Consider the following 23,799-nt stretch of genomic DNA (forward strand, 5'->3'; position numbering starts at 1 on the left):
CATCCAGACAGGTGTGTTGAGGCAAGTTGGAGCCAAACCCTGCAGGGCACTGGACCTCCAGGACCGAGATTGGTGACCCCTGGCCTATCACTATGTGTCATTTTTGTTGTACAACATATTGCACTGAAATGTATTACGATAAACTATATTATTGTCATTTTAAGACTGTTTAATGCCAGAATGACAATATTAAAAATTTTATATTCCTAAGAATATTTAATATATATTATTTGAACAATTATATTTTATAAATATATATATTTATATAAATATATATTTAGATATTTATATATATATATATATATATATATATATATATATATATATATATATATATATATATTTATTTACATATATTTATAAATATAAATACACACACACACACATATATATATATAATATAATTGTTAAAGAATATATATATATATATATATATATATATATATATATATATATATATATATATATATATATTATTATATATATACATTTTTATATTATATATATATATATATATATATATATATATATATATATATATATATATATATATATATATATATATATTTATTTATTTATTATAATAATAAGGCATTGGAATCAGAATGTGAAAATATCCCTATACAAATAAATATTCTTTGGCATATACATACATCTACACTCACTGGCCACATTATTAGGTACACCTGTCCAACTGCTCGTTAACACAAATTTCCTTAAGGAAGTTCTGAAGGCAAAAGTACTAACCTGGTATTAGTAAGGTGTACCTAAAAGAATGGTTGGTGAGTGTATAAACAGACACACACACACAGCTGAATCTACACCAGGGGTCACCAATCCTGGTCCTGGAGGGCCGGTGTCCCTGCAGTGTTTAGCCCCAACTTGCCACAACACACCTGCCTGGGTGTTTCAAGTATACCTAGTAAGAACGTGATTAGCTTGTTCAGGTGTGTTTGATTAGGGTTGGAGCTAAAATCTGCAGGACACCGGTCCTACAGGAACAAGTTTGGTGACCCCTGATCTACACAGTAGTAAACACTGGAATTTATTTATTTTTTTATTCACTAACTGAAGACTAGAAAGGGTGTCCAATAGTTTTAAGAACGTCGATGAAGGGTTTTGATCAACTTCCGATGTTGACTATGTAGATATATATTAATGAACTATATTATAATTTTAAATAAGCATAAAAAAACTCAAATGACAGCTGTCAAAATACAGGTTTTTTTTATTGCATAGAACAAAAGAATCTCCTGTTTGTACAAAATAAATGCAGGCTCCCATTCAGAACAGAAAACTCCTATTAGTTTCATTTCAGAGGAGTTTAATACCTGTAGCTGCCTTCTAAGGGTCCATTTTTAGTTGAAATCAGGACAAAAAAAAAACTGCATACTAGCTTAACAAATGTTATTTCTTCTTCACATTAATCAGAAACACAAAATATAAAAAAATAAATTGTGTCAAGCATCAAAAACCTGACAACTGCATAATACTATATAGCATAACTCCATTACAGAGACAGCTCACCTAAATATAACAATCCTGTCACTGTGGAAGCACTTATAATAGTTCAATTTCTGTTGAACACAAAGAAAGATATTTTGAAGAATGTAGAAAATCGGTAACCATTGACTTCCATAGCATTTTTGTTCCTACTATGAATGTCAAAGGCTGCCTTTTCCAACATTCTTCAGAATATCTTCCTTTGCGTTCAACAAAACAAAACACTTTTGGGGAAACTCACTGAAAGAACAATCCACTTTTTGGGGGAAATTGTTTTACAGCTCTCCTGGAGGAAAACATGAGTTTTAACATTTTAGTCTATTCAGTCGATCTCTGGTTGTGGCGTGAGCACTATTAGCTTAGCTTAGCATAAATCATTGAGTCAGATTAGACCATTAGCATCTCGCTCTAAAATAAATACGTTTTCATTCCAACGTAATAATCAAGGAAATTTGCTGCCATACCATGCGTAATGATATTACGCAATGCCTAAAAGAAGTCCCCAACTAAAGGGACTATATTACAATGTGTTATAATATCATCACATCTGCTCAAGGTGTGGTATGGCAACAAGTCTCATTATTACACCAGAATGACAGTAGAGTTCACAGCCATATCAGCCTAGAGAACAGAACATTTTCTGTCAGTCTTAGTACACAATGTAACTACAGAAGAGTCGAGCTTTATCGAAACTTTTTTTTTTTTAATCCAGTGAAATGCTAATGGTCTAATCCAATTCAATGATCTATGCTAAGCTAAGCTAAAAGTGCTTCCGCCAGGCTCCGATTATGATTGAATGGATTAGAAGTATACAGTTGAGTCTTACCCTTTTTAATCCATTCAGTTGATCTCAGGGTTTGGCAGAAGCACTTTTAGGTTAGCATAGCATGGATCATTAAAGTGGATTAGACCATTAGCATCTCACTTAATAAAAAGTTCTGATAAAGCTTGACTCATTTTCCTTTAAAAATTGGTAAGACTAAACTGTACACCTCTAAAAAAAATAAGTCAAGCTTTATCAAAACTTTTTTTAATAATCTATGAGATGCTAATGGTCTAATCAGATTCAATGATCTATGCTAAGCTAAGCTAAAAGTGCTCTGCCAGGCTCCGAGAACGATTGAATGATTTAGAAGTATACAGTTGAGTCTTACCCTTTTTAATCCATTCAGTTGATCTCAGGGTTTGGCAGAAGCACTTTTAGGTTAGCATAGCATGGATCATTGAAGTGGATTAGACCATTAGCATCTCACTTGATAAAAAATATGTTCTGATAAAGCTTGACTTATTTTCCTTTAATAAATAGTAAGACTCAACTGTACACCTCAAAAAAAAAAAAAATAAGTCAAGCTTTATCAAAACTTCTTTTAATAATCTATGAGATGCTAATGGTCTAATCAGATACAATGATCTATGCTAAGCTACGCTAAAAGTGCTCTGCCAGGCACTGAGATCGACTGAACGGATTTAAAAAAAAAAATGGCAAGACATAACTGTTAACTATTTAAAAATAAAAAGGTGGAGTGTTCCTTTAACAAATCGACGCGATTCAAAAAGATTAACCAGTTAAATCAAAAGATTTCCATAAAAGCACCGTGAAAAAAAGAATTATGTAGAAATTATACTTCCAAATAGCTCATTTGAGGATACAAAAATATAAAAGTATAAAAAAATAAACCATATAAAAACAAACAAATATCAGAAAAACATCAGTAATGTGTGGAAAGTGCAGCTTTAGAGCAGTGGCTCCCAAATCCAGTCCACATTTTGTATGTTGCTCTGTTATTTAACAAGTATCAGTTCATGGATCTTTCTGCTGATGATCAGGGGTGTTAAGGAAGACAAAGTAATTTAATAATTAAGGAATTAAGTAAAGAATATACTGAGGAAAATGTAATAAAAAACAGTTCCTTTGAGATATTGGCTTAAAATAACAAGATTAACCAGTTACATCAAAAGATCTGTTAAAGCACCTTGAAAAAGTATGTAAAACATGTTTGTTCCTATGAATAGCGTATATGAGGATACAAAAATATAAAATTATAAAAATAAACTATATAAAAAAAGACAAACAAAAAAAAACATCAGTAATGTGTTGAAAGTGCTGCGTTAGAGCAGTCTCACAATTCCAGTCCACGTTTTGTGTCTCACTTAGCACACCTGACTCAGATCATCAGCTCATTAGAAAAGATCCATGAACTGATTCTTATGCATCAAATAACAGAGACACATACAAAATGTGGACTGGAATAGGAAACCACTGCTCTGCCTCTATTACTCAATACACAAGTATCAGCTCATGGATCTTTCTGTTGAGGAGCTGATGATCTGAATCAGGTGTGTTAAGACAGACATAGGATGTCATGGAGTAATTAAGAAATTAATTGACTAAGGAAAATGTCATTTAAAAAAAAATAAAAAAAGTGGAGTTTTCCTTTAGGAAACGGACTTAATAAAAAAAGATTAACCAGTTAAATCAAAAGATCTGGTTAAAGTACCTTGAAAAACCATGAACAAAATGTTGGACTTCCCAATAACTCATATGAGGATGGACAAATAATAAAAAAAGCAAAAAAATAAATATGAAAAAAGTATAAAATATAGTAAAAAGTATAAAAATAAACTAAATAAAAAAACAAACAAACAAAAAAACAATAGTAATGTGTGGAAAGTGCTGCGTTAGATCAGTGGCTCCCAAATCCAGTCCACATTTGGCATCTCTCTCACTTAACACACCTGACTCAGATCATCAGCTGCTCAACAGAAAGATCCATGAACTGATTCTTATCCATCACATAACAGAGAGAAATACAAAATGTGGACCGGAATTGGCAACCGCAAAACTGATCATCTGAATCTGATGTGTTCAGGAAGACATTGGATGTAAAGGAGTAATTAATTGAGTAAGGAAAATAATTTTAAAAAGTGGAGCGTTCCTTTAAGAAATTGACTTCATAAAAAAATTAAAAGATCCGAATAGCTCATATGAGGATAGAAAAATATTTAAAAAAGTATAAAAATAAACAATATAAAAAGCAAACATTAGTAATGTGTGGAAAGTGCTGTGTTAGAGCAGTGGCTCCCAAATCCAGTCCATATTTTGTATCTTTCTCACTTAACAGCTTCTGAACAGAAAGATCCACCAACTGATTCCCATGCATTAAATAACAGCGAGACATACAAAATGTGGACTGGAGTTTTAAACCACTGCTCTATTGTTTGACAAGTATTAGTTTATGGATCTTTCTGTTAAACAGCTGATGGTCTGAGTCTGACGTGTGACGTGAGAAAGATGCAAAATGTGGACTGGAATTGGGAACCGCTGAGTTAAAGGATCAGGAAAGTGCATTATGCGTGTGTTCTAGATGAGCGCAGGACAGGCCGAAGTCTGCTCATCATACAGACAGCAGAATCCGTCATAGAAATCGTCCATGTCCTGCGCTGTGTGTGCTCGTCTGGCCTGCCGTTTGCGCTGCTCTCCTTCAGGTCCTCTTAACACCAGCACGCCGCTGCCTAAAATATAGACGGCGTTTGTTGGGATGGAGAAGCGGAGGCTGGAGAGATACTCGTCCACAGCCTCCCTGCAGCAGATCAACTCTGTGCTTTCAATCTGAAACACACACATAACCAAACTACAGTCTTCACTCAACAAGCATTTTCTAGATGACGAGTAATAAATCTTGGTGTGTTTTCAGAAATCATGTTTAAGGGAGTTATTTTTTTTCTTAAATCAAGCAAAAGAGTCTTGTTTTCGCTTTGAAATAACATGGTTTTGCTTGTTTTAAGTAAAACATTTCATTTTGACTTGTTTTTGAAAAAGATTCTTAAATCAAAAAGCATTTAAAAGACTTTGATCAATATTTTTTAAAGATATTTGCACTTGAAACTACAACAGTTTTTTGCAGCGTTTAAGCAAAACAGTCACCGAAAAACACAGACACATTTAATATTGATCTTAGCAAAATATAAATGAAATAAATAATAATACAAACTGATTAAAAATTTAATAAATATTTAAAAAAAAATTATAATAAAATTAAAAGAATATCCACATTAATGAAAGGATAAAAAAATCATAAATCAAAATAATAAATACAAAATAAATAAAAAATAATCAAAAACTTAATAAATAAAACAAAAAATAAAAAAAATAAAAAATGTAATTATTACTAAAATTAAAATGATCATTAATTAAAAATAAATAAATAAAATACAAATAATAAATAAAAATAAATTCGAAATAAGAAATAAAATAAACAAATAAAGACTTAAAATAAATTATAAATAATTAGAATATATTAAAAGAAATAAAAAAATAAAGACATAAGAAAAAAATAACAAAATAAGAAAAACATTTATAAAAAGAAATACAAATTTAAAAATTAGAAATAAAAATAAAATACAAAATAATAATAAACAAATTCAAAATAAGAAATAAAAATAAATAAACGAAAAAAATACTTATAATAACAATAATCATAATAAATAAAATAATAAGAAGAAATTAAAGAAATAAAAATAAATAATTAAGAATAAATAAATAAAAACAAAAAAATTATAAAAATAACAAAAACTTAAAATAAATAAATAATAACGACTAAAAATACATAAAAATAGAAAATTAAAATAGAAAATTAAAAATAAATAAAAAGGCTGCACGGTGACAGTGGTTAGCACGTTCGCCTCATAGTAAGAAGTCAGTTGTCATTTCTGTGTGGAGTTTGCATTGTGGGTTTCCACTGGGTACTCCGGTTTCTCCCACAAGTCCAAAGACATGCAATAAAGGTGAATTGGGTATGCTAAATTGTCCATAGTGTGTGTGTGTGTGTGAATGAGTGTGCATGGGTGTTTCCCAGTGATGGGTTGCAGCTGGAAGAGCATCCGCTGCGTAAAAAAACATGTGCTGGATAAATTGGCGGTTCATTCTGCTGTGGCGACCCCAGATTAATAAAGGGACTAAGCCGAAAAGAAAATGAATGAATAAAAATAAATAAAAATAATAGACAATCAATATTACTGGCTTATTTAAGAAATATAACTCCAGCCAAGCTAAAGGAATTGGACTTTCTCCAGAAGAAGAGCAAATATAATAGGAAATACTGTGAACAATATCCTTGCTCTGTCAAACAACACATGGGGAAATATTTTGAAAGGAATTAATTTCACAGCAGGCTGAAATAAAGCTGTATTTTCATCTATTTTTAATCAATGTATGCGCTTCACTACCTGTGCTTTCCTCAGCAGGCCGGTAAAAACGGAGAACCAGTTCGGCGTCAGTCTCTCCAGCTCTAAAGTGATGATGGCCAAAGCCAATATGGAGCCCTTGAACTGCCAGAGCTGGTGGCAGGCCATACAGTGCTGCAGCTGCCTGCTCCACAGCGCCGCCTGCAGGCAGAGCCTCTTCTGAGTCTGATCAACACATCCGGACATCAGCAGGCCGTGAAACTGAGGGGGAAAACACACACGACAATACTCAGCATTTCTACTGACACGTGGTTTGTGTGTTTACCTCTGTGGTGGAAAGTACTGTGTTCAGTAATCTACATGTTTAACACGTTACAGCTCTCCGGCTCAGACTTTCAGCATCACTGATTGACCATATGCATTTAAAAGGGATCGTTCACGCAAATATTCATTTACAGTTTCTGTTGAACACAAAGGAGGAATAAATGATGACAATGGTTTATTTTTGGGTAAACTTTCTCTAAGCCAGCTGCAAAATGTCTTATTGAATTGTTTTAAATGGTCAATTTGTGACAAGACAAGGGATAAAAAAGGGGTAGTTCACGCAAAATTGTAAATTTGCTGACTTATTTCTCCACCTCAAGTGTTTTGAAAGCTTTATGAGCTTTTTCTAGTAAGAAAATCTCAGATTTGTCAACACAAATGGGCTGAAACTAGCTTAAAAACTCTTGCTTGTATGCTTTATAATTCACTACAAATGTCCAGACTGTAGGGGTGTAACGATTTATCGTTGTACGATTTATTGCGATGCAAAAATGTCTCGATATGCATCGTGGCGTTATGACGATTTGATTACGATATGACGTCCGTTTTCTCTTATTAGTTGAGCTGTTTGCACGTGAGCTACGTTCCACCTGCTGTCGCACGCGAGTTCAGATTGCAGCAGCAGTAATGTTAGCAGACCGAGATGAGTGGAGCTGAAATAGAGGACGACCCATCCTCTCAAAATCAGACGTCTGGCAACATTTCGGTTGTACAGTCATTGCTTTAGACTCGTCCGCTTTTTGACACGCATACTGGGTCAAACATCCTAAGTTTTAAAGTCTTCACAGTGATTTACAGACTTTGCACAGCGACAGTATACCTCCTCATGGTGTTGAAAGAGTCACATACTGTATTTATAAGGTACAATTCACCCTAAAATATCCTTCTGTCTTCATATAATGTTCCCGCCGCAAAATCACACATGACGTGAGCTGACCGTGAGCTGTTACTACAGAGGGCGGAATATGATAGACGCATTTAAACCTTAGTTCTGACCATACATAAATATATTTTGAGATATCTCTAATTATATTTTGACTAGTCATAATTATAATTCGACTAGTCAGAATGACAATTAGAGATATCTGCAATTACAAGTGTACTAGTACGAAATCAGATTATAGATATCTGCAAATATATTATGACTAGTCATATTCCTCCATTGACTTCCATTGAAAAATATTTGCAGATATCTCTAAATGAGTTTTGACTAGTCACAATTGTAGTTAGAGATATCTCTAAATGAATTTAATTACATATGAATTAAATACCTGGAAATGTGGATTTTTTTTGCACACACAAAAAACGCAAGTGACCAAGCAAAGCCTTAAGCTCTTACTGTTAAATTCAATTGAATAGAAAGCTTTTTTTTGCACCTTTACTTAAATTGTTTCTTAATTTTGTCTCTGTCATTTCAATAATATTTTTAAGAAGTTTTTTAAATTATTTTATTTTCCAGAGACAGTCCTGTTTAATTTATTTTCTTAAAGAAGTTTCAGTTTAACAAGTTGAAACAAAAGAAATACATAAAAAAATAGTTTACTTGGTAAAATTTGCATTTCAGCTTAATTTTCAATTTTTATTCCAAATATCGTGATACATATCGAATCGCGAACATCGTATCGTGATACACATCGTATCGTGAGCTGAGTGTATCGTTACACCCCTACCAGACTGCCTAATCAACATCCATGCATATGGTCAATTCAAGTGTGTTTTTGAATGCAAGCCATTTTGTGAACAGAAAAGGCATGCAAAACCATCGTACTTCTGTCCATCGCATTGACACCAGAGCTGAACATACGTTGCCGGTGTGTTATTTGGAGGAATTCACCAAGAGCTCCAGCAGAAAGCAGGTAACGGAGTTCTGCAGGTCTTACCAAGGTCAATTTGAGACGTCGAGGATTAAAAAAAAAAAAAGTTTTTAAAGAGGATCACCATGCATCAGGATGCTCTCCAAATGTCATTTATAGAGAGCATGTGATGAGCTTTATTAGCAACAACTCACAGCTTGAAAATACAACGTATAACAAATATCAAATTACCTTGACTAATTTTACAAAACAAACAAATGAACAAAAAGTTGAAGGTTTGAATAACAGCACTAGATTTAACCCAGTCAGCTGTTCAATTCACTTCGAAAACCAAACTTACATCGAGTAAATGTTCATATGGAAAACAAAAAGGACGTTCATTTTTGCAGCGCATGCAACATTTATAGATTAACATGTATTTTTTCCTTAGAAAAAAGAAAAGAAGTGTTAAACTGAGTACAGATATTGACGTCTTAAGGCCTTTTTAAGACCTGCAGGAGTTTTTAGCATTGATGAATCAGGAGAATAGTTTAATAATGAGCACTTTTAAGTTATGAAACCAGAAATGCTAATTGAATGAAAAGTACAGGCGTCCAATTCTGATTTCACACTGACTTGTATATGATTATGTTATGACCTATAGCAGTGGTCCAAACTCAAATCCTGGAGGGCCACAGCTCTTTTAGCTCTTAAGGGCGTACTCACACTATGCCATCCGTACCGTGCCCAGGCCCATTTCCCGGATCGTTTGAGAAGTGTGAGTGCGCTGAATTGGGCTCAGGCACGGTTCACTTGACCGGCCCTGGCCCGGTTGGAAGAGGTGTGCCTGAGCGCGGTTCACTTGGGCTTTGGTGCGGTACACTTGTGTGTGAGTGCAAAACACGCCAAAGCCCGAAACTGAAAACGAGACGTGACTTTTAAGAGGCTGTTTCATATGGATTTATTAATCATTCTTACTGTTCAGTGAACGCAAACTGCTGTAGTTTATTAAAGACGAGAACTTCTCACTGCACGACAGCTGCACCTTCAGCAGACCTCCTCATTCCTGCAGCACGAGGGCTTTATGATTGTTTATGAGCGACAAAAGTGGCGGATCTGTTCAGCGAAATATCTGACTGCGTGTCACCGCATCCCTAAGGACTGTGTGGCGAAATATCTGACTGCATGTCACTGCATATCAAACCACTGAAACGATATAACTAGAGAAATCTCCACTGTGCTGCTGAGTGAGAGAGCGCTTCTCACTGAACAGCGCAGCATCGATGACATAAGCGTGCTGAGGCCCGATTGTAGTGTGAGTGCGGGCCGTCGGGGGAGACAGGAGGGGGGACAAGCGTGCTTTGGCCCGGTTAGAGGCAACTGTACATAGTGTGAGTACGGCCTTAGTCTCGAACACCTTGATTAGTTGAATCAGCTGTGTTTGATTAGGGTTGGAGCAAAGCTGTGCAGAGCTGCGGCCCTCCAGGAATCCAGTTTGAGAGCCATGACCTATAGAGACCAAATCATCATTTACTCGTTCCAAAACTACAAGACTTTAGTCAATCTACAGACTGAATTATATTTTAAATTAAATCCAAGATATTTCTAATCCTCCACTGAAAGGTTTGAGTGAAAACACTTTTTATTTTCTTAAATAGATGGACAGAAATGTCTTTTTTTGATCAAAAAGATCTTAAAATATGACTTTTAATTTCAGGGCAATCCATGCCTTTTAAATGCACATTTTTTTAGGATTATTTTTGGGAAAAGAAATAAGCCATCTTTGATTGAGGTGATCGTTTCATGAGTTCAGGGGAGATCTTCTATCATTGCCTTGTGGAACGTGCTGTTAAATGTTTACTGTGACTTTCCTTTGTATTTGTGGCTGTGTGTGAGCATGTCTTATCACATGGACCTTGTATGCTTATATATTCAAAAAGGTATTTGAAATATGTGGAAATTTATTTATTTACTTATGCAAAGTTATTTTTCTATGCTATTAGAAATTATTTTTTAATTTCACAGCCAGTTCATTAGATTTCATTATTGTACATGACATCTAGATAGCTATAATAGGACATTAAATGGGAAGATCTCAGTAAAACACGGTCAAATTTCACCCCGAAATCAAAAGAAAACATTTTTCAGTGGTACAAAATGGTTTACATAAAAGAAAACAATAGTTAAGAATTATTAAGAGTTTAATTATTTTTATAATTATTAATATTATTTTTAATATTATTTTTGTTTTAATAATTATTAATATTAATATTATAATAATTTTTATTATTTATTATAGTTCTAAAACAGCAAATGTATTAGTATTAGTAGTTTTTCAGTACAATTTGAGTAATGTGTAATAAGTACATTGTTTTGGTTTCACCAATATTTTGTGTTGCATAAACAAAGGGGGAAAAAGTGATTGGGCTTAAAATAAAAGAAGATTGCACCAGTGTTTTCACTATTAATTCATTGCCATTTGGACTTATGGACTGCTGACATACCCATTGCAAAATTACTTTACTTGAAAAATACAAAAACATTGAATGGTTTACACTAAAAAAATAAAGAAAGAAAGAAATAATAATAATAATAATAATTACCTTTGCTGTTTTGTTCAAACAACTTAATTAAAATGAGCTGAAACAGCACAATTCCTACGATTTTAGGACAATTTAATAGTTTAGGTTCAATCAATATAAATTTGTAAATTCTAATAAGTTAACTTAATACCTTCGTGTTGTCGCAATATAAATCAGTTGTGTGAAATCCAACATTTTTTACTTCATTTGTACACTTCTATGGGCAGCACGGTGACTCAATGGTAGTACTTTGGCCTCACAGCAAGAAGGTCGCCAGTTCAAGTCCCGGCTGGGTCAGTTGGTATTTCTGTGTGGAGTTTGCATGTTCTCCCCATGTTGGTGCGATTTCCTCCAGGTGCTCCGGTTTCCCCCAGTCCAGACACATGCACTATAGGTGAATTGAATGGACTAAATTGGCTTTAGTGTATAAGTGTGAGTCATACCTGCCAACATTGGGATGTGAAAATAAGGGATATGCCCAACCATAATAAGGGATTCCATTAGTTGTGTTTGAAAAAAATAATTAAAAAACCTTCAAAATCGACATTTTTATATGTCACTATTATTATTAATTGTGTGTGTATGTTTTTAACACGCACGCAAAACCCCGACTTTCCCTCCGCTTCAAATCGCGTGTACAGAATTCGTTTGGAAAACAGCGTTTGTTTATCACTATAGAGCTCGTCAGCTGACAGTCATGCACCATTTTATGACTGTTTTGAGGATTGCATAGGATGGGCGATGGCACCTGTAATCAAAAGGAAAGGGAATTGTGCCATTTTTATATTTAATTATAAGTGTTTTCATTCCTAAACAAAGCAAAAGCACAGAACAGACTCACGTTTAAGAGCAAGGGACGACCCCTGGTGGTTCGGCGGTATGGGTTGTGTATAAGGAGGCTCGGCTGTTCAGAGAAATAACTTACGGTATGATAGCAGGATAGAACTGTAAAATACGGGAGAATCCCGAGAAAAACAGGACGGTTGACAGATACGGTGCGAGTGTGTGAATGAGTGTGTATGGGTGTTTCCCAGTACTGGGTTGCGGCTGAAGAGCATCCGCTGTGTAAAATATATGCAGGAACAGTTGTGGCGCCCCCTGATAATTAAGGGACTAAGCCAAAGGAAACTGCATGAATACTCTCGATGTTGAGAAATGTATTCCTTGTGGTATCAAAAACGGTTTTGAATTTTGTTATTTTTCAAAGTATTGTATCAGAGTTGGAAATTCCAGTATTGCGACGACACTAAATTGTAATGTTGTTCAGTAAAGTGCTAAAAATCGAAAATACAACTTTACAAACAAATCCTGCTCTAAAATTCAGACCGTAAAATGATCAACTTTTGAAAAATATTTTGATTTGGGGTAAAATAAGACCAAGTTTCAAGAGTTTCTCCCTTTATGATCTAAGAAATTAATATCATTTCATTTTTCATAAGTTCTTTTAAAAACCTAAGGTATTTTTAATGGGGTCTTGTTACATTTCTAATGGCTGTTTTATGACTGTCTGTGTGTTGTGCCAAAACAGCAGATCTACACACTCAAGCCACTGTTGGTGTGTTTGTGGCTATAAACGCCTCAGTCAACCCAATGCTACACAAACACCCCAAAAATATCAATGTTTCCTTGTTTAAAGGGGTAGTTCACCCTAAAAATGAAGACTTACTCACTCTAATTCCAAACCTTTATGAGTTCCTTCTCTGTTGAACACTTAAGATTGTATTTTGGAGAAAGCTGACAAACTGTAACCATTGACTTCCATTGAAAAACAAATACTATTTAAGTCAATGGTTACAAGTTTACAGCATTCGTCAAAACATCTACTTTTGTGTTTTAAAAGGTTTGAAACAATTAAAGGATGAGTAAATTATATTTATTTTAAAAAGTGAACTGTCTCTTTTAGTAAACCCCTCTATGGTTGAATGATGGAGTGTGAAGAGAGATCTTATTTCAGAGAGTATATTTGTACTGGAGATGTTTTGCAGGGTGATCGATCTGCTTTACTGCTGAAGTGACAGTCAGATTAGTGCCTTGGCTGAATATGCAGCATGCAATATACAGTTGGAGTCAGAATTATAAACCCTCCTGTTTTTAAATCTTTCCCAAATGATGTTGAACAGAGCCAGACATTTTTCACAGTATTTCCTATAATATTTTTTCTTCTGGAGAAGGTTTGTTTTATTTCAGCTAGAAGAAAGGCAGTTTTAAAATTATTTAAACACCATTTTAAGGTCAATATTATTATCCCACTTTAAGCAATATTTTTTTTCGATTGTCTACAGAATAAATCGCTGTTATACAATGACTTGCCGAAATACCCTAATTAACCTTGTTAAAGGTGCTGTAGGTGATTGTCTTCAGATACATTTTTTGTTGTGCTGGTTGAAAGTCTCTTCACAGTCCAATAGTAATGATTACAGTAAATGATCTGAATGTGTTTATATGTATTTTTATATTCTGGGTAAAGCATAAAACTAAAAAATGTTCATCCAATTAAATAGAGTCGGACCGTCATCTCCCTTAATAGGGTAAATGCAGAGCTAGTGCTGTTCCCATGCTGATACACTTCCGGTGACCTGTTATTGTGAACTTTTTTCCATTTTATACGGTTCCTTAAATAGCGTCGATGTTGTAATGTCGAATGTAGAATCGGCAGACTAACGCAGAAGCTCCATTGAATATACTGGGGTAAAATAAATGCTCATATTATAAAGAAATGTCGGGGGAAATGTAATGTAATGCAGTGCTTCTTGTACAAACTGAGACCCACTTTAATTTGGATATCACCCAGCAAGTGGAGATCGCTGATTTTTAAAGAAAACAGACCTTAAACGCACCGGATTTTGCATTGGCATTCAATTCAAAGCGCTTAACCCAGGTTAATGGCAAATTAAAAGTCCTATTAGCATGCTTCGGCATATACCCCATTCCGATAGGCAGGTCAGACTGTCTGTCAGCAAATGTAGATTCCAACTTCTGCGCATCTGTTCACGCAGATCTGCCATTAGCGTCTGCATCACAAACGAATGCGGGCGAGCAAGCTGCGGGCCACTTGCCGATGCCGAGTCGGAGCCGGAGGTGCTGAAGGACAGCCGAGCTCCGGCCGATTACTGTAAAGCCAGGCGCGGGTATAATTCGCCCTTAAAGCGGTCGCGCGGTCACGAGACGGACAGGGAGAAATCAAAAGCTGAATTGAAACTTTTAAAAAATTGGGGGAAAAATATATACATAGGGAGTAATAATTCTGACTTCAACTGTATATATAAAAATCGCCACTCTATTAGCTATGTTTCCATCCAAAGCTGCATGTTTACTTCATGCCCAAAATTAAAACAGTGCAAAAAACATCTGCCAACAATACACTGTTTCCCTCCAATGTGTTTAAAAGGGAAAAAAAGTCACTTTCTGAAAAACTGAATCAGTGTTTCTGTGAACTGAGAAAAAGTTAATAGCTATGTTTCCATCCAAAAAACTGTAATATTGCATAAAAGACATGCAAATAATTAACGTTTCCATCCAATGAGTCAAAGAGAACAAAATTGGGCACTTCCTAATTATCAAATATCATGAGTAAAAACAGAATTTGCTGCAGTAGGAGAAGCTGTGCGAATCTTTTCTTTATTTAATAAATGACTTGCGCCTCAGAAGACAGTATGCGGTCATACAATGAACGAGTGCTGGCATTTGAAGCTATGAGACGCAGACGCTCTTGACAGTTCTGGAGGTAATTAATAATATACAGTTTTTCTCAGTCACTTTGGTGCATTTTCACTACACTATTTACATTTGCACAACAGTTAATGCATTTCTCAAAAAAATTAGTCATTTGTGCACATCCTAGTAGCAGTTTCTCATTCTTTTCAACAAATTGCGAATGCTTTTGGACATGCATCAATTGCTGTCATACAACTCTCTGCTGTTTATAACATTATCATCTGCTTCAGTCATGTCAGTCAAAATGAACTGAACTTGTAAATGCTGAATAGTCATTCCATATAAAACTAATAGTCCTCATTTCATTACTTGAGTCATTACAGACAAAAATGGTGAACTAGTTGTCAAAATCTGTCAAACAAATGTTATAAAACAAATTTAAATCTTTATTTTCCTGAAAATGTCTTTAAAATTGAACAATTTGATGTATGATTAACAGACCTGTGTATGTTGTAGGCTCAGTTCCAATATGTACTGCAATATTGTTTACAGTTGTGCACAGCTCTACCCAAAGGGAGTTCATGTTTGTTGTAAATAAGGGTGTGTTTATTCTTTTGCACAATGCTGTGAGTAAATTAGGATTGCAAAGAGCAAATGCAGTAAAAATGTGAAACATACATATTTAGTGTCTTGTACTCAGATAACTCACTCAATGCAGTGATGTCTCACTTTACTGTAGTTTTCAAATGGCTGTGCTAATAGTCTATGCTGCTGTCTTGAGCATTTTCAGGAAGTGTCACCAACATTTGACTTTTTTTTTTGCATTGAAAAAATGTACAGAGTAAACTGACATAATGAAAACATAACTAAGCCATTTGACTATCTTGTTCATTAACAATGGTGTCAGCACTTTTCATTTTGATGATACTGACTCTTTGATTGACATGAATACTTGCTATTGAGGAATGAACTATCCATTTTGAGCATGTGACGCGCTTTTGCAGGTTATCAGCTAGGTTTTGCAGTTTGCACTAATAGTTTTGAGAAATGCATTAACTGTTGTGCAAATGTAAATAGTGTAGTGAGAAATGCACCAAAGCCACTGAGAAAAACTGTAATAACACTAATACTGAAATGGTTAAGGCAAGTTTTACGGTGTGCTCAGCCTGCTGGTTTGTCTGCTGACACATATTTTATCACCACATGATCTCTTATAACGAAATCACATGACTTTAATGCACATACTGGAATTTGTTTGGTGTTTCTGTTGTAGTTTATGCGCATCTTTTCTTATCGAATAAAAAGTTTATCCCACTCAGTTATGTATGCACATAAAAATAGGCAGATTGAAACATCGCTATTAAGTTGCAAATACCTCTTGAAACTATAATAATAATAATCATTAATAAAGTTAGGAACGATTTGAACCACCCGGCACCCGCTGTTAAACATCTTAGCTCAGGCATAAGATTTACTGGGAGAATTGTGATGCACTAGGAAAATAAATCTCTATTGATCCAGAATAATTTATTTATCCAATTTATCCTGGTAATCAGGGGCAGCACAGTGGCTCAGTGGTTATCACTGTCGCCTCACGGCAAGAAGGTCACTGGTTCAAGTTTGCTGACCCAGAAAAGATGACACACACACACAGGTTGCTACTGAAAATCCAGCCATGGCCGTTGCCATGTAGTTGGCATTTCTGTGTGGAGTTTGCATGTTCTTCCCATGTTGGCGTGGGTTTCCTCCAGGTGCTCCGGTTTCCCCCACAGTCTAAACACATGCGCTATAGGGGAATTGAATAATCTAAATTGACCGCAGCGTACTAGCGCGTGTGAATGGGTGTTTCCCAGTACTGGGTTGAAGCTGGAAGGGCATTCGCTGCATAAAACATATGCTAGAACAGTTGGCGGTTCATTCCGCTGTGGTGACCCTTGATAATTAAGAGACTAAGCCGAAAGAAAATGAATGAATCCTGAGAATCACTGTCTGATGTCTGTGAAAAGCATGGTCTATGATGGACGTGGAAGGTAACGGTGGCGCAGTGGTTAGCACTGCCGCCTCACAGCAAGAAGGCCGCTGGTTTGAGTCCCGGCTCGATTAGTTGGCATTTCTGTGTGGAGTTTGCATGTTTTCCCCACAAGTCCAAACATATGCACTATAGGTGAATTGGGTAAGCTAAATCGCCCGTAGTGTACGAGTGCATGTCCTAGAGGGTTGAGCGTTGGGCTAACGACCCACCTCATAAAAATGAGATGTTACAAAACACCAATATGGTGAGGCTTAATATCAACTTTGATATAAACGGCCCTGGGTAAGTACGGATGAGATCGGTTCACTGGTTCAAATCATATCTTCTGTTAAGGCTTTTTAGACGACCATGCTAAAATGTATTCGGTAAATGAGTTTATGCACAATTTTTAAGCCTACTCCGATGCTTTCATGTGTATTTTCTGAAATATATCCAGTGTTTTTATGCAACTCATCAAACAGGTGGATGGAAACACAGCTAATGTCTATGAAGCGTATAAGTCACTGATTGACTGTCACATGCACAATGTCAAGGACCAAATTACTGCCACCGTTTATGACGGGCACATCAGAATGGTTGTGTGCGTGTTTTCTTGTGCTTTTTGTACTGTTTACTTGTGATCTGAATAGCAGATAAGATGACACGCTGGTTGCTACTCACGATGTGAATGAAATCCATGGGCGTTGCTAGATACAGCTCCCAGTGCAGCTTGTGTAAGATGACTCGCTCCATGCGCAGGATCTCAGCGGTGGAGAATTTGCATCTGCTTTGCTCCAGCAAGTCTTTAACCGATGCAATCACCTGTTTCACCAACAAAACAGAACAATAAACATGCTGGAATGGTTACAAGTTGTGTGTGTGTGTGTGTGTGTGTGTGTGCATTAAATTGCAGCATCATCATCATCATCATCAGTTTTCTTAAATTTCAGCGCTACATCATCATATAGTTTTTATTTAATGCCATGTCAGCAACATCAGCCATTTTGCTAGGAAAGATATGTTATTAATAAATATACAATTAAAAAAACACAAACAAATAAACGCATAAATTAGTTACAATTTTTTATCTCAATACACTTCATTGAACATGTACACATAGACATCACCTATTTACTATATAACTACAGGATAACTATATTTATATATAATAACTTTAACTGTTAAAAGATCTTATTTAGTTAGTAAATTAGTGAAGTAGTTCTAATTAGTAGGACATCATTCAGACAGCCAGCCCAAGCACTTCCAGTAAACTGTTGCATCGTTACAAAATCCCCACGTATGAGGTCTGATTTCTTTGAAAAGCAGCGTTCTTCACAGCTGGATATAAATTTGTTATAAGGTGGGTCTCAGGCCAGACCAAAAGCACTGCATTAAATTCCATTTTTCCACACCATCTTTAAATTATGAACATTAATTTTACCCCAGTATTTTCAATGAAATCTGCGCTCACCTGCTGCTACTGATGGCGCTAGAGTTTACACGGTCAACAACTTAATGAATGCTTGAGTTTATTTAACTGAATGTATTTTAATTACATTACAATGTGGATGCTGTAAAAGCAACATCTTAAATTGAAAATAGTCACATTAACCTTTCACTGGAAGCTTATTGTTGGCTGAAAAACACTAACTGTGTATATATAGCCCACTGGAAGTTGAAAAATAAATAAATAAATAAATAAAACTTGCCTCGTCCTCCTCGTTGATTTTTGCTGCAAGAATCAGAGAAGTGATGGCCATGCATTTGAGATATTTCAACTGAGTCTGGGGGAAAATTATAAAAATTTAACACGTTTAGTTAGTTAGTGGCATAAAATACTGTATTAACATCGATATTGCAATGTGCGAATCTGCAATATTAGCATCGCAGCATCTTGAAGTGACAAATTGGGATTGGGATTCTAATCTAACAGCAACTCTAACCTAGTAGAGTGAACCCCTCAAAACTGTCAGACAATAAATAAATAAATAAACAAACAAACATAATAAAAATAAATAAATACAAAGATAAATAAAACAAAAAAGAAAAGTAAACAAATGTATTTGTTTATTATACAACTATATTTATTTTTTATTTATTTAGATGCATTAAGGCCAGTGACTGCAAGATTAAGCAAATTAAAACCAAAAAGTCTGCTGTTTAATTGTGTTTAATTATTTATATAATGAAGACTATTATAATATGATTTTACATTTGATTATTGAATTTCTATACCTCAATACTATTATACTCCACCAAAAACCTTAAAACATTTTTCATTTTTATATTAGTTCTGCTGTTTACATCTGTGCTTTAATTTATTTTATTTAGTATATATTTTTGTATAATTTTGTATATATTTATGCAGATGCACTCCCTTATGAAGTCCATCACAATCAATGTGAAATGTGAATTCTTTCAAAGGCCTCCAAAAGATATTTCTCTGGTCAAATAAATAATAAATTAAAAATTAAATTAAAATAAAACATAAATTAAAATAAATAACCAAGCAAAAATAAATCAAATATAAAAGACAGACATTAAAAAAAAAATAATAATAATTTAAATAAATTAAAAATATTAATAATAATAATAACAACAACAAAAATAAATATCTAAATAGAAAAATAAATAAATAAACTAAAATACATTTTAGAAAAGATTTTAATAAATAAATAAATTATAAAAATAAATAAATCCTAAATAATAATCATTTTAAAAATTAATACATAAAATAAATAACATTTATATTCATGTATAAATAAATACAAATAAATCCATTAATTAAAACTAAATAAGTAAAAATAAAATGAATCAAAGATTAAAATAAATAAAAACATAAATAAAGATAAATAGAAATAAAAACACATACATACCCTACCTACATAAATACATGCTTTTTCTCAAGTAATACAAAGGTATAGGAAAGTATATTTATTTCACTTACCTTGACTGTTGCGAGGAGGCTGTTAAGAACACAGACTCCCAATGCGAGCGTCTCTGTGGAAAACTGGAAAATGACGTTCATTTCACGCAACCACAGGATCACCTCATGATACTGAGAGGGGCTGATGTCCGAACCCTGAAAACACACAAAACACGACAAATGCGGAGCTCAATAACAGATGCACTGAACAGTTGAGCTCCAGCAGAAATCACAAATAGAATTTATTTATCCGTGCAGCCCTAGTATGCAGTTTCAGATACAGCTCCTGGTTAATTTGGTTAACCACACAAGACTTGTGTTTATTTAAGGGAGTACAGCAAATTAACAAGAAGCTTCTACCTGAATGCAGCCGTTCTTGAGCACCGGAGCTCTCCACAGCCGCATTTCTCTGTCCAGCGTGTTGAGCAACAGAGTTCCCAGACGCTGATTCTCCTCTTCACCTGGCAGTTTCATGGCTGTTTTAAAAGCTAGCCTTTTCCAGTGGAAGTAATGCCTGAGAACGAAAACACACACATGTTATAGGGTTTATAGGAAATACTGTAGTGTTTTTAAATCATACTATAGCTTATTAAGTTTTTATATCAACTTCAACAACATTATAAACTAGTGCAAAAGTTTTTATATGATTTATTTACAATACAGTTTGTAAAAGTACTATATTTTCAGCCTTTTGGTAAACATGAGAGACTTGCTTTGTTTACCAAACAAGTGGATCTAATTGGATTTGCATTGTAAACTTAAAATAAAAATGTTTTAAAAGTTTTTTTTATTTTTATTTCATGCAATATAATACACTGGCCACCAAGGGGGTCAACTTTTTTGGTAGTAGTTTGGTAATACATGCATCAATTAATCAAATATATAAATGCATTTAAATTACATCTAATTTATCAATAAAATGTACACAACGTGTTTTGAGGGATATTTAGGGACTATTTTAGAGGTTACTGTAATCCAAACTACACAAATTGTCTCTAATTTTTCTTTTTTTAAGCTACATGCTGATAGAAACACCTATTTTTTCAGACTTTTGAATAAATTTTTTCCAAGCATTGATTGGTGCATTATGCATTCACAATGGTATTTGTAAATGTATATTTATATTATACATTTTTACTTATTAATATACAATATATACATCAGAGAAAGCTATTTCTTACTGACTATCCCTCCCCCATACATCTTGTTTTGATGTCCTTCAGAGGGGATCAAGCGTTAGTTAGGGGGGTCAAACCCCCCTGTAATTCACACCCTAGATATACTCCAAAAACATAGAGCATAAATCCGCAGATATTTTTACAACTCAAGGTTTTATAACAGGTATATAATACTAAATCACAGTTTACCGTAGTAAAAACATTAGAGTGCCTATATTACGGTATTTATGACAATATAACAGTTCACTATTGTCAATACTACAGTATGCTGTAGCATTCATTAACAATAAGTTGTAAATACTGTAATACAGTGTTGTCACAATAGTATATGATTTTAAAACACTCTATAAACTACTGTATTTTTTCTGTAGGCAGTGATTTTGCAGATACTTTTATCACAAGTGGTTTATTAAAAGAATAAATAGTCGTTCTAGCCATGTATCAATCTTTGTAATTGAGGTAAAGCTGGTTTTCATATTTGCACATTCATTCAATGACAACTTGTGACATGCTCACTATATTCTTGACCATGGTACTTTGAATATTCGGTCTGACATCACAAGCAAGTGTAATCTGAAAACAACATTAGCACTAGTTTGATTGACTGAGAACAATATGTTGTACTCTGATGGCTGCTAATATGATTAATGATGATAGAATTCTTTTCTGAAAATATATTATTAAGGTGAAAGAGAATATAAAAACCAACTTAACCCCAACATCATTGTTTATATCTCAAAATCTACAAGAAAGCTTAATAAATGTATTCTCTTTGTCTGGAACCTTGACTTTGGGGTCCCAACAAATCCCCAAAATGGACTCAACAACAGGCCACCATCACAGTGTTTGTCAATAACATCCACATTTGATGAATTAGTTTAGAAATGTACTAAAAAGTACACAACATTTAAACTCAGTAAACAAGAAAGCAGAATATTAAAACAGAAAGTGAGCGCGCGCACAAACGGTTTACCAATGGGCGGGACGAGCTGCATCCACTTGTAAACAAAGACATGGAAAGTTTTGACAGAAATTACCTTTGAGAACAGAAACCCAGCCTCTGTCATTGGAGTCCGCTGTATATATGTGCAAAAAACCGTTCATCCATGTCTGCAAAACAAGCGAAATCCTTATAACGACAACAAAAATCAGTTTTAGGAAATGTTCCAGCAGCGAAATCTGAACAATGCGATAAAACACTGTTGTTAAAGTTGCTTAGCACCACTGTTGTACTGAATGTCGAGTTTTAATCACCTTTGAAGGATGTAGGAAAAGAAAAGTCCGTCAAAATGACCCGCTAATATCTGTTTTTGAACCAGAGACTCTCCGCTCGCATATTTGAGCCTACGCTGACTGGGAGCACCGCCCATTTATGTGACATGATGAGCTGCTAGCCCCGCCCACACACTCGTCACCCACGTACTGATCTGTGTCAGTGGGTCGAACATACGGGTTCTGTTCTGTAAAATGGTTGATTTGAGGTTGATTTTACCTCAAGATCTTCTATTATTATTCTTAACAATATGTGAATTGTATTTTTTAGAGACATGGAATCTGCACGCACATGCTGTGAATAAGAGGTGGAATCGAGGAATCGTTTTTTGAATGCACAAATGATTTGGTATGATGTTGAATATCTTATATTTAAACACACACTATTAAAAATCAGTTTTTAGTTAAGATATATATATATTTATGTACAATAATAACAACAATAATAATAATAATAATAATTAATAATGATGATGATGATGATGATGATGATGATGATAATATCAATGAAAATAAAACTTTGGAGCAAAAGTTGCTAATGAATTTAAAGATTAACGGGAAATACCATTTATATAACATTTATTTGCTTAATATTTATCTTAAACAATGTATTGACACCGTAAAATATTTAAAAAATAAAAAGGCTATAAGGTTATATGAAATCATTTTCTTGTGTGAATTTCTTGGAATGTATCCCCAGTAAGTTATTTATTTATTTATCTATCAATTTATTTATTTATTTATTTATTTTTGTAGTGATTGGTTTCTTTAATACTAATGTAAAAACTGTAAGTACTGAATTCCTCTATTTTTTCATGTTATTGTTTTTGTTTTGCAAAAAAAAAAAAAAAAAAAGTAGATTGTATCATATGGGACAAAACAGAAATTCAGTATTTTATGAGCAATTCATTTAGGCAATGGTGTCCAATTTCCCCTTTTCTTATTCAATATAGCTGTTGAAATAATTACTATTTTGATTAAAAAGATTACTAGTTATGATAAACTAAAACTTCCATTATTGACAATTATTTTACGGACAATATTTGAGTTATTTAAGAAACCTAATTTGAACATAAGTGAAATTAATATACTTGATAAACAATAAAATTATATTATTCGACAATAGATAAATAAATATACATATATTGGCAGTAACAAAATTTTTGATATATATATTTTTAAACATATCTATATAGTTTGAAGTTATAATATAAGAGGTCACTATAGTAACTTGATCAATTCTGGATAAACATTTGTAAATTGTATTTAATTGGCAGCTCTTGAGATTTATTTGTTTATCTGATTGTCTTTGTCTTTGTTGTTTTTACTATTTGAAAGTTCTTAATGAATATAGAAAAATATATATGAGTAT

The 23,799-nt window shown here is 34.0% G+C and overlaps 1 protein-coding gene across 16 annotated transcripts; it reads right to left on the reverse strand.

Annotated features, from left to right (window-relative positions):
- Nucleotides 1–1,210: 1,210 nt before the first annotated feature.
- Nucleotides 1,211–22,501, reverse strand: ccni2 (cyclin I family, member 2). Of its 16 annotated transcripts, none has more exons than XR_015520759.1 (10): nt 22,410–22,501; nt 22,193–22,265; nt 20,338–20,491; nt 19,999–20,133; nt 18,761–18,835; nt 17,733–17,873; nt 6,730–6,948; nt 4,282–5,113; nt 2,890–3,702; nt 1,211–2,222 (listed from the first exon to the last, which is right to left on the reverse strand). XR_015520759.1 is itself a non-coding variant. In XM_087301956.1 (8 exons), exons 3-8 carry the CDS (start codon nt 20,449–20,451, stop codon nt 4,865–4,867), a joined length of 933 nt encoding a protein of 310 aa, XP_087158082.1. In that variant the 5' UTR covers nt 20,452–20,491; nt 22,193–22,265; nt 22,410–22,501; the 3' UTR covers nt 1,211–4,864. The 16 variants fall into 16 exon arrangements, 2 of the variants coding, with proteins under 2 accessions (XP_087158082.1, XP_087158083.1); XR_015520756.1 differs by having other exon boundaries at nt 1,211–2,497; nt 2,828–3,702; XR_015520757.1 differs by having other exon boundaries at nt 2,890–3,663; nt 4,240–5,113.
- Nucleotides 22,502–23,799: the final 1,298 nt, after the last annotated feature.

Source organism: Danio rerio, chromosome 21 (assembly GCF_052040795.2).
Source record: "Danio rerio strain M-AB ecotype USA chromosome 21, GRCz13ab, whole genome shotgun sequence".
NCBI classification, from domain to species: Eukaryota; Metazoa; Chordata; class Actinopteri; order Cypriniformes; family Danionidae; genus Danio; species Danio rerio.

Coding starts and splice junctions, on each gene's coding strand:
- ccni2 (XM_087301956.1), bottom strand. CDS start 20,451: ATGAAACTGCCAGGTGAAGAGGAGAATCAGCGTCTGGGAACTCTGTTG. Junction 17,874..18,760: donor AAATCAACGAGGAGGACGAG/GCAAGTTTTATT, acceptor TTGGTGAAACAG/GTGATTGCATCGGTTAAAGA. Junction 6,949..17,732: donor CCATGGATTTCATTCACATC/GTGAGTAGCAAC, acceptor TTTCCCCCTCAG/TTTCACGGCCTGCTGATGTC.